At 37.4% G+C, this 12,224-nt stretch overlaps 1 protein-coding gene across 3 annotated transcripts in view; it reads left to right on the forward strand.

Moving 5' to 3' along the window:
- CTNNA3 (catenin alpha 3) overlaps positions 1-12,224 on the forward strand; it is a 1,784,170-nt gene that overhangs the window by 1,697,784 nt on the left and 74,162 nt on the right. For all 3 annotated transcript variants that reach the window (XM_078434311.2, XM_078434309.2, XM_078434310.2), the window contains one exon: positions 11,527-11,661. In XM_078434311.2, coding sequence (XP_078290437.1) covers positions 11,527-11,661 — 135 coding nt within the window. The remainder of the gene's footprint in view (positions 1-11,526; positions 11,662-12,224) is intronic.

Raw genomic sequence — 12,224 nt, forward strand, 5'->3', positions numbered from 1 at the left:
TACATTTAAAAACAAACTTCTCCTAATATAATTCAAAATACAGTATGAATAAATTATTGAAGCCCAAACCCACCCATGGTTTTCTTTCTGTATTTTAGAATTTTATTGCATTCATTTTATGAGAGAGACCAAATAGTAGTGGAATAGGTGAAACATAATGCATTAGAGAGATTTGTGTGTACTGATAACTTTTTAAATATTTAGCGCTTCCTGCCAGTGTGCCTCTGTTTTTTTTTTGGAATGCAGTTTTGAAAGTTCAAATAATTGTGTCACTAGGAAGTTTTGTTTTCTTATATTGATCTTCTTCTTTAATTGCATCAGAATCACCTAGCTCTAGGTACTTTTATAATGTAGCTTTATTACATTATACCATTGTTTTTAGCTTTATTCAAATTAAATGGAAGGAAGTAAAAGTATTCTCTCACTTCCCACAGCTCTTACATTTTAAAAGAAGATTAAAGAAATAGTCATTGAATAATGAAGAATTACAGATGACCCTCTTTGGCTTTTTCCACTTCATATAGGAGAGTAGTTTCAAATTAATTACTTTTGTTCTGAACAAATAGGATTCTGAAGAATCAAAATTGAGAATTATGAGCCTGATTCTTATTATCGAGATCTTCTGGGGAGATTGTCTATGACTGTGCTTCTGATGTTGTTTGATAGAGTAACAAAAAAATTTTAGACAGAAAATAATATCTGAAATTTATTGTGGAATGCATATGAATAATATAAGCAAAGCAATTTTCAGTGTCTGTGTATTATGAAAAATATGTGTTGGGACATTGGTTGTTTTCTTTTGTGAACAACCTAATTAGTTCCAATTTTTTTTAACATTTTTTTATGATTCTTTCTAGTCTATTTACTCTACTAGAGTGTCATAAGATCAAACATCAATCAATTTTCAATTCCACCCAATATGGACATATATCATAAGTCTATATATATATAGTGTTAAACCAATTTAGTTTCATTCTCTAAGGTTTCAGAGTCAAAGTTCATGTGCAGAGAGAAAGAAATGAAATCACATTAATTAGGGTTTCTAATTCTATCTACTTGGACTTTCTTTTTCCTTTTTTTTTTTTCCACCTTTCTTCTTTGTCTTGCTTCCTTGAACATATTTGTTGTGTGTAGCCAAATACAATTTACTACTCTAGCTGTACCCTAATTTGCTGTTTTAACATCCAGAATTCCGATGTAGGCTCACTTGTCCCAATCAGCCAACATCTCTTGGGCTTCAGAAGTATCTACCTGGTGTGGTAGGTTATATAAGCCATTCAAGACTGTGTTGCTTAACTTCTGTAAAACTTTGGTACAGATTCTATCTCCATTAGGCAATATATTCCTAAAGGATGGGATGTTGTTAGCTATCACAATTCTTTTTTTTATAATGTTTATTTATTTTGAGAGAGAGAGAGAGAGAAAGAGAGAGAGAAAGAGAATGAATGGGGGACGGACAGAGAGAGAGGGAGCCACAGGATCTGAAGCAGGCCCCAGGCTCTGAGCTGTCAAGCACAGAGCCCGACGTGGGGCTCAAACTCACAAACTGTGAGATCATGACCTGAGCTGAAGTCAGATGCTCAACTGACTGAGCCACCTAGGTGCCCCCTACAATTCATTTTTTTTTAATTTTTATTTTTTTTAAACGTTTATTTATTATTGAGAGACAGAGAGAGACAGAGCATGAGCAGGTGAGAGGCAGAGACAGGAGGAGACACAGAATCCGAAGCAGGCTCCAGGCTCCGAGCTGTCAGCACAGACCCCGACACGGGGCTCGAACGCACAAACCAAGAGATCATGACCTGAGCCGAAGTTGGATGCTCAACTGACTGAGCCACCCAGGCACCACTCCCCCTACAATTCTTAAACATGTTCCTCCTGAATAAAGAGAATAACAAATGAGAGAGAAGCACCCTTCTTACAAATCGAAAATTCCAGACTCTTAGTACACATCTCTTTAGATTCCTCAACTCTACACTGTAATTCATCATGTTAAACAGATATTCTAAATTAGATGGATTGGGTAACACCTCACAAGGTAGGAAAAATGCACAGATCTCAATTAGTTACAGAAACTGTATATTCCAAATAAAAAGAAAGGAACAGGAATCAAAATAAAATAAATATCTATGAAAGTGTTTTGCATAAGAAGAGGAAAAATTAGACTTTCTTACCACCGAGTGCTGTGTCTGAAGCCTAATCCTCCTTCACTGTAGTTTTGCCAAAGTGAAGATATCCATAGTATCTGATGGGTACTCCCACCTAAATATAACTGAACACAATTAAAATGAAATTTTAGAGTTAAGTATAATGAAAGCCAATGCTAATTCAAGACAAGATGACATTTAAAAAACAAGGTAAAGAATTACAGCCAAATCATACCCAATGCGTTTAACTATGAGCAAACAATTGACAAGTATAATTTATATTGATATTTTGACAAAATATTGTCGGTGGCTAGACTCATTGGAATTATTTCTTTGCTGATGTTATGAGAGTCAAAAATGTATTCTAATAAAAGTATACTAAAAAGAAACTTCTGAAGCATTCACCATAACATTCTAACATGTCGCTTAAGAATATAATTTCTATACAAATCAAAACCACACTCAGATATCACCTCACACCAGTCAGAGGGGCCAAAATGAACAAATCAGGAGACTATAGATGCTGGTGAGGATGTGGAGAAACGGGAACCCTCTTGCACTGTTGGTGGGAATGCAAACTGATGCAGCCACTCTGGAAAACAGTGTGGAGTTTCCTCAAGAAATTAAATAGACCTAGGTAAGTAAAAATAGTATTTTTACCTAGGTAAGTAAAAATAGTATTTTTACCTAGGTAGGTAAAAATAGACCTACCCTATGACCCAGCAGCAGCACTGCTAGGAATTTACCCAAGGGATACAGGAGTACTGATGCATAGGGGCAATTGTACCCCAATGTTTATAGCAGCACTCTCAACAATAGCCAAATTATGGAAAGAGCCTAAATGTCCATCAACTGATGAATGGATAAAGAAATTGTGGTTTATATACACGATGGAGTACTACATGACAATGAGAAAGAATGAAATATGGCCCTTTGTAGCAACGTGGATGGAACTGGAGAGTGTGATGCTAAGTGAAATAAGCCATACAGAGAAAGACAGATACCATATGTTTTCACTCTTATGTGGATGCTGAGAAACTTAACAGAAACCCATGGGGGAGGATAGGGAAAAAAAAAAAAAAAAGAGGTTAGAGTGGGAGAGAGCCAAAGCATAAGAGACTCTTAAAAACTGAGAACAAACTGAGGGTTGATGGGGGGTGGGAGGGAGGGGAGGGTAGGTGATGGGCATTGAAAAGGGCATCTTTTGGGATGAGCACTGGGTGTTGTATGGAAACCAATTTGACAAGAAATTTCATATATTAAAAAAATTTAAAAAATAAAGTAAAAAAATAAAAATAAAGTTTAAAAAAATTTAAAAAATTGACATACAAAAAAATAATACAATTTCTAGATGCATTTGTGATAATATTTGTATTTTGATGCTATTATCTACCTGAAATTCATTTTGAGCAGAGATGTTGATACTAGATTTGTTTTCCAGATTAATGAACTTTATAAAAATAAATGCATAACAGTTTCTCAGGAATTTAATAGGGATAGATACTCAAGTATATTATGTTTGCATCTTTTTTATTGAAGTATAGTTGACACACAAGGTTACATTAATTTCAGATGTACAACATAGTGATTTGACAACTCTATATGTTACACTGTGCTCACTACAAGTGTAGCTACCATCTGTCGCCATACCATGCTATTATAATACCATCCACTATATATTATACTTGTAACTCTGTTTCCCTTCTATTTCATAACTGGAAGCTGATATCTCCCACTCCCCTTCACCCCTTTTGCTCATCCCTCGACCCCCGTTCTGCTGGCAATTATCAGCTTGTTCTCTATATTTATGGTACTGCTTTTGCTTTTTTTTGTTTGTTGGCTGTTCTTTTTAGATTTCACACATAAGTGAAATCGTATGATATTTGTCTTTCTTTGACTTATTCCACTTAGCATACTACCCTTTAGGTCTATCCGTGTTGTTGCAAATGGCAAGATCTCATTCTTTTCTATGGCTGAGTAATAGAAACCTCAGTTTGCTAAAAAGCAGTGGTGATAGGCATAGCAAAGAAGAAAAATGTTCAACGTGTGCTGAGATTCAAGGGGTAGAATCATCCCAACCAAATCAGTGACTGACCAAATTTAACTGATGAGAGAGAGAGAGAAAGCACTCTTCATTGAGATGGTTAATAGAGGGGAAAAATAGTAGGCAAGATGGATATGAGATAGGTGAGGATTTTACATGTTGAGTATGAAATTATGAGACAATGAGATGGACTGGGCAAATCCAAATGTATCTTTTTTTTTTTTTTTTTTTTTTTTTAATTTTTTTTTTCAACGTTTTTTATTTTATTTTTGGGACAGAGAGAGACAGAGCATGAACGGGGGAGGGGCAGAGAGAGAGGGAGACACAGAATCGGAAACAGGCTCCAGGCTCCGAGCCATCAGCCCAGAGCCTGACGCGGGGCTCAAACTCACGGACCGCGAGATCGTGACCTGGCTGAAGTCGGACGCTTAACCGACTGCGCCACCCAGGCGCCCCCCAAATGTATCTTTTGAAGACAGGGCTGGATGATAAGGATGTAGTAACTTGTGATTTTGTGATAGTTGAAGCTGGAACAGCGTGTACTATTGTCCAAGAAGAAGGTGAGACTTAAAAGATGCCCGAGAAGAAAAGCTGAGAATGTCAATGAGGCAGCACTGAAAAAGTTTTAGAAGTCATGATCACAAACAAGAAGAGACAGATGGGATTAGTGGGTTGAGGGAGAGTTTCTGTTTTGAGGGACATTATGTTGCTAGATTAAAGGATAGAAAAATGAGACATTAAGAGTGTAGAAAAATATGGGATCACTGGTGATCTGTGACCCTAAGGAAGGTGAAATGAGACAGCCTCTGGGCTAGAGTAGAGGTGGAGAAATGAACCCCAAGGGAAGGCAAAGGTCCTAGGCTCAGAGCCCTTTGCTATCACTGACTGCTTGAAATTTCTGTTCTAGAACTTCACAATGATACCTAATACTTTTTATTAACAAGCTTTGCCAGCCTAGCAGAATTTAAACTGCTGTCTGTAATTGCAAAAGTCATTTTAAATGTGTCTTAAATAAAGTTTATACTCGAGTATGGGCAAAAAATTGCTAAGCTTATGGCATAAAGATCTTTAAAAGTATTCACTTTGCTAATTCACTCTTAAACTCCAAACCAAAAGGTAATAAATGTTTTTTTTTTTACTTTTGCTCTCATCGCTAAATGTATTCTGTACTGGTACTAAGCATCTTGCCAGAAGAGTGAAGGCTGGTTTAACGTAAGAAAACCACCTAGGCTGACATGCCACCTGCTTGCGTGTAGTAAGTGTCCCAGTGGTTAACAAACGAACAAACAGACAGACAAAACAAACAAAAAAACGTTTAAAAAAATCTATGCATTAAAATGCTCACCAGATGCCCTGGTCAACATATCTTGTCATAATAAACTAGGAAATAATAATCAATGCATGTTATGATATGCTACCGCTTGGTTTGCCTAAGAGTCCCTAGTGATGTTCTTTTAAGAGTTATTTTTATGCAAATTTTATTTGAAAAAAAAAAGGCAAGGTCATGAATGTCCTATAAATTTAGGACCCAAATTTTTCTATCACCCTCAAGAAAAAAACTAAAAGGTAGGGAAAATATTAGTTGATTTGGTAAAAGAGATTTGGCCAAAAATAGAAATGCATTCTTAAAGTGGGAATGATTCATTTTCCTGATTCTGCTTCTAGGCAGCCAAAATCGACTCAGAAAGGCTTTCCAAATGTCAATAGGAAAGAAGGCTTTAATAAATTATATAACGTTGAATTTACCAATTAGTATGTTTTTCTACTTCACCCTGTAAGACTATGGTCTTTAGGTGTAACCAAACACTCTCATCAATTCTGGAAATAAAAGGTGAATCTGGGTCAAACAACTTTTAACTTCAAAAGTTGAATTTCATATTTTGGACTCATTGACTCATTGTTTCCTTGACGGAATTAAACAACTGTAGTATAGTCTTGAAAGAGTCTCTTGAGAGAAACTACATGTTTTGCTTAAACTTGGGTAATTGCAACATTGGTTATTGGCCAAGAATCTAATTATTAGTTTGCAAGTTCAATTTTATCATAAAAATGTAGAGGTGCTAGTCTTTAAGGAACAAATCCACACTAATCCTAGTTACAATTTACAAAAAAAGAAAAAAAAAAGGAAGAAAGAAAGAAAGAAAGAAAGTCAGTTTAAGAAACCAATTCACAAATCAGAGTGGCAGTTTATTGTTTATTACATAAATGGCAGGAAGACTGATATTGTTCCTAGACTGTGAAGGCAGGGAAGTGTAGCCAGATCATGTAAGTTCGAATATCAGCTCTACCATTTATTAATTGGACAAGTCAGTTAATTTCTCTGTATTTGAGTTTCCTCTTTTGTTAAATAATGTTAGGACCTACCTCCTGGAGTTGATGATTAGTAAAAGAGTTAATATAGGTAAAGTACCTAGAATTGTATATGACAGATAAAATACACTAAGTACCAGGGATTATCGCTGATTCCATAAATAGGAACAAAGAATAGATAGGACCATTACTCAGTGAAGACAAAGAAAATGGCATTTTGAATAAATGTCATATAAAAGACATCATTGTACAGTGAATGAAATAAAGGTAAATTCAAATCTTTGGACAAATCATATATTCTATCAAAAATTCAGTGTGAAAATGGGCAAAATAACAATATAGCCCCAAATAAAATGGTAAAGTGAAATACTAACGTAGAATTATTCACACAAAGGACATGGCACAGTGTCCCACACATAGAAAGTACAACCAACTTCCTGTCATGGTAAAACAAGATGCCTTGCCTTTCATCATTATAGGTAATTCTAAATAACTAATTTTGGTCTTTGAAAAAAATCAAAGTATTTGTTACTTCAGAACAGTGCTGGAGACATAGGGTTCACATGAATTCTCTATTTCCTTGAAACTGGGATGCTCACAGTATTCTGTGCTTTTAAAAAATGTACATCAGGGGCACCTGGGTGGCTCAGGCAGTTAAGGATCAGACTCTTGATTTCTGCTTAGGTCATGATTGTACAGTTCGTGGGGTGGGGTCCTGTGTCAGGCTCTATGCTGACAGTTTGGAGCCTGCTTGGAATTCTCTCTCTCCCCCTTTCTCTGTGCCCCCCTCAAAGTAAATAAATAAATAAACAAACAAACATTAAAAAATGCACGTCAAATTCTCTTGTTAGTGATTTAAAATAAAATGGATTTGAAAGCATGTAGATATGGTCCAAATTCTGCTATTACATAAACTTTTCAATCCTGGGAAAATTATTATCCTTTCTAAACTTCTGATTTCTTATCTATAAATTGGGAGAAATCCCTTCCTTTTCTTTCCTCTTCCTCCTACTTCTTTTCTTCTCCTGTTTCTTTCTTTCTTTCTCTGTGTCCTTCTTTTCTTCCTTTCTCCTTCTTTTTCTCCTTCTCCCTCTTTTTAATTAGTCACGGTTTTAATCCTTTTGAGATTTGGGGGATTACCCTTATTTTCTTGTTCAAAATTTGAGAAACACCTTGAATGTCAAGGTCTTACTATTGCCTATAATTATGGATATTATATATATACATATATATATATGTGTATATATATATATATATATATATACACATATATATATATATATATATATATATATATAATTTAAAGTCCAGTTTGTCTGATATAAGTATGGCTACTCCAGCTTTCTTTTGACTTCCAGTATCATGATAGTTCTCCATCCCCTCACCTTCAATCTGAAAGTGTCCTCAGGTCTGAAATGACTCTTGTAGATAGCAAATAGATGGGTCTTGGTTTTTTTTAATCCATTCTTATACCCTATGTCTTTTGATTGGAGCATTTAGTCCATTGACATTCAGTGTTATTATTGAAAGGTATGGGTTTAGAGTCATTGTGGTGTCTGTAGGTTTCATGCTTGTAGTGATGACTCTGGTATTTTGTGGTCCTTGCAACATTTTACTCACAGAGTCCCCCTTAGGATCTCTTATAGGACTGGTTTAGTGGTGATGAATTCCTTCAATTTCTGTTTGTTTGGGAAAACCTTTATCTCTACTTCTATTCTGAATGACAAGCTTGCTAGATAATGGATTCTTGGCTGCATATTTTTCCTATTCATCACATTGAAGATTTCCTGCCATTCCTTTCTGGCCTGCCAAGTTTCAGTAGGTAGGTCTGCTACTACTCTTGTACTTCCACCTTTGTATGTTAAAGACCATTTATCCCTAGCTGCTTTCAGAATTCTCTCTTTATCCTTGTATTTTGTCAGTTTCATTATGATAGGTCATGCAGAAGATCGATTCAAGTTACATCTGAAAGGAGTGCTCTGTGCCTCTTGGATTTCAATGTCTGTTTCCTTCCCCAGATTGGAGAAGTTCCCAGCTATGATTTGTTCAAGTACACCTTCAGCCCCCTTCTCTTTCTCTTCTTCTTCTGGGATTCCTATGATATGGATATTGTTCCGTTTGATTGCATCCCTTAGTTCTCTAATTCTCCACTCTTGATCCTGGATTTTTTTATCTTTCTTTTTCTCAGCTTCCTCTTTTTCCATAATTTTATCTTCTAATTCACCTATTCTCCCCCCTGCCTCTTCAATCCATACTGTGGCCACCTCCATTTTATTTTGCACCTCATTTATAGCATTGTTTAATTCATCATGACTATTTTTTAGTTCCTTGTTTTCTGCAGTAATAGCTTCTCTGCTGTCTTCTATGCCTTTTCAAGCCCAGTGATAAATCTCATGACTATTATTCTAAATTCTTGCTCAGTTATATTGCTTATATCTGTTTTGATCAATTCTTTAGCTGTCACTTCTTCCTGGAATTTCTTTGGAGAGGAATTCTCCCATTTCATCATTTTTTCTAGTTTTCTGTCCCTTATAAGTTTTGAAATCTTGTTATGTGCTCTGCACCTGTGAGCACTGCTATATTAAAGGGAGGGGGGGTCATACACACTCCAGGGCCTGGCCCTTCAGGAGGTGATTTTTGGAGACTGTTACTTGCTCTCTGTTGTTGTGACTTTTGTTATTTTATTTCTCTACTAATAGTGATGTTTTGGACCCTCCACCAGGTGTACTTTGATTTGTTCCTTGAAGTAGCCCTGGAAAGGAAAACAAACAGACAAACAAACAGGAAACAAAGACATGCAAACACACATACAAATAAAACAAACGGACAACACACACACACACACACACACACACACACACACACAAACAGTCCAAAAGCAAAGAAACAGAAACACCAGATTCAAGTAAAGAACAGGGTGGAGGCATTGCTGGGGGAAGAGCATATACAAAGAGAGAAATGACAGGGGCAGGGACAAAGAGAAAGTAAACATGGCCAGGGCAGAGAGACTAAATGGCTTAATCCAGAGAGAGAGAGAAAGGAAAATAAAGGAGGCAGGGGGAAAAAATGAAGATAATGTTACCTAGACAGAGAAACTATCTGGCTTGATTATTCCAGCGAGAGAGAAAGGAAAGTACAGAAGGAGATGTAGAACATGTATCAAGGGAATAGATTAAATATGTCTGCTTAAACAAACAAACAACCAGAGTAACCAGACTAGAGGAGGGAAGAGATAGGAAGGGAGAATATATCTAAATAACAAGAATTGTCCTGGAATTAATCCAGGCTATGCAGCATCACTGGTCTGGATGATACAGCCGTCTGGTTGCACAGCATCTATCCGGCTCCCGCAGAAACGCAGTTACCCTGCACGGAGGGGCGTGGTTTGGTGTAGGCTGGTCCCATCTCCACAATGGGCCCTGGGACTGATCCCTGAGGCCCCGCCTTGGTGTTGGTTGGGTGTGGGGGGCGGGGGGTTGGCGATCCCCCAGTCTCTTCTCCACGACCTGCTGGACTCCTTTCCAGTCGTCCTCACTGCGCTGCGGGTGCAGACAGGGGAGTCCTTCTCGCTCCACTGACTCCCTTGGCCTTGCCTTGGCCAGGATTCAAAGCCCCGCTCTGTGTGCTCTAGCACTGGGGAAGCACCTCTCTGTGGCTCGATTTGTGGTCCTTGCTGGCTTTCTCAGTGCTGCCGCATTTCAGGGAGGACCACCTTTTCCTGATGCGGACTGCGCCACTGACCTCGCTGCTGAGCCCCAGGGGTGGCAGAGTGGTGGACTCAAGCAGGCTTTGTCTTTTCCCACAGCACTCCAGGGAGCAGGCCGCATTCTCCTACTGTGGACTGCGCCCCTAATCTGCCACCGAACCCAGGGCTGGCTCCCATCCTCCCAAGGTGCATGAACAGGGAACCGACCCCTCCATAGTTAGAGATAGGATCCTTCTCAGTCCCAGAGTTAGGTTATCCTCTTGTCCAGATCAGTCCTACACTTCCCCAGCCACTCTTTCTCTTCCCTTTGTCTCCCCGCAGAAGGGGATCCCTCCCCTCTATGCCTACTGTGGCCACTTTTCTCTCTCCCAGTTTGCTATCACCCACCTACCTATGACTTCTCAAGTTGTCTCGTTTCTTCCTGGTAGAGTCAGTCTTTTTTCCTCCCAGACTTTTGGGGTTCAAAGTCCTTTGGCTTCAGCACTTCTTTGTTTGAGAGACGCGGGAAGTGCCCGTCTGCCATGTTGGCCCCTATCCACATTTCCACATACTAATGAAGATGTATTTAAAGTGCAAGTATAGTAAATTATCAGGGATTTAAAAAATTCTATTATAATTGCATAGAAGAAAGACCCCAAAGATTTAACCCTGATCATACTGTGTTATGTTGGAAGCGGTCTTCCAAGAAGTTCCTTATGGATGATATTATAGTACAGGAGGCTGCTTTTGGTAAAGAGGCTTAATATATCTCTAAAACACGTATGCTGTTTATTTCTTGGCTCCAGGTAGATATGCTCCTTTTACCTATGGTGCAAATGATTTCTTTTGTCTGTGTAATGTGTAATGATGAAAGTAACAGAAGATAATGCATTGTTTGTTGCAGGTGTTTTCATGCCCATACAAATAAGAAAGGACACACAATGCAGAGCAACGGGTCCTGAGAAATATTCTAGTAATAGTGACTCTAAGTGAAAGAAATAATTGCATTTGAAATATTTCTTTAGATTTACCTAAAATGCAGTCTGAAGACTTCTAACCTTATCATAAACTGAAGGCAATTATTTTATGTACCTTTTCACATTTGAAAATTCCTTTACCATTATTTCCATCATCTATGCTGAAGTAATTAAGGTTGAAACATGAATAAAAATCCTCTCATGGTGGAAGTATATCAGAACCTACACGGGCTGGGGCTGAGAAATGAGGTTCAATGACAATAATGTTGCTGCCTTATAAGGTACCTCCTATGTCAGTATTTATTCACTCTGATCTACTTATTATTTATTTTGCTATTTTCCTTATCTTTTATGCATATTTAGTGTCCAGATCCATCATGCAAACAAGATTTGTTGGCCTACTTGGAACAGATTAAGTTTTACTCTCACCAACTGAAAATCTGCAGTCAAGTTAAAGCTGAGATCCAGAACTTAGGAGGAGAGCTCATCATGTCAGCTGTGAGTATTGCCTGGCATTTTTACCATCACATATAGAAGATGCTTGAAACAAAGCAGCTACACCCCTCCTCACTTCACCAAATCTTTTAGGTCCATGTAAATGAGAATAAACTCAATTGGAGTGTATTAAATTGCATGAAATTAAATTAGCAAGGAATTGAACTACAGAAATGCTATGTCAGCACAACTTGTCTTTATTTACAGATTTTTAGAATGAATCAGGATTTGTAAGCCACTTGGAAAAGAAATAGATATTAATTTAGAGAGAGGTTTTCTGACTTCACAAAGTGTGCAGGTGAAACTCTGAATTGAATCTTGTAATTTATATAAGATAAATGCCTATGGATTTGCAAATCAATGAAAAAATGGCTTTATTACTATTAATTGGTATTCATTTCCCGATTAATCATTTCCATAGCATAGAAATTCAGGCCTTGAAAACTGTTATTTCTATATGTAATTGTAGAAGTGGGGCATGATAGAATATATATGGATTTGGAAAAACTTTCATAAATTCTTTGTTGACCCTGAGTTTCAAACCACTATAAAATGACCATGTTAGA

The sequence above is a fragment of the Panthera onca genome, chromosome D2 (assembly GCF_046562875.1).
Source record: "Panthera onca isolate mPanOnc1 chromosome D2, mPanOnc1 haplotype 2, whole genome shotgun sequence".
Classification (NCBI taxonomy): Eukaryota; Metazoa; Chordata; class Mammalia; order Carnivora; family Felidae; genus Panthera; species Panthera onca.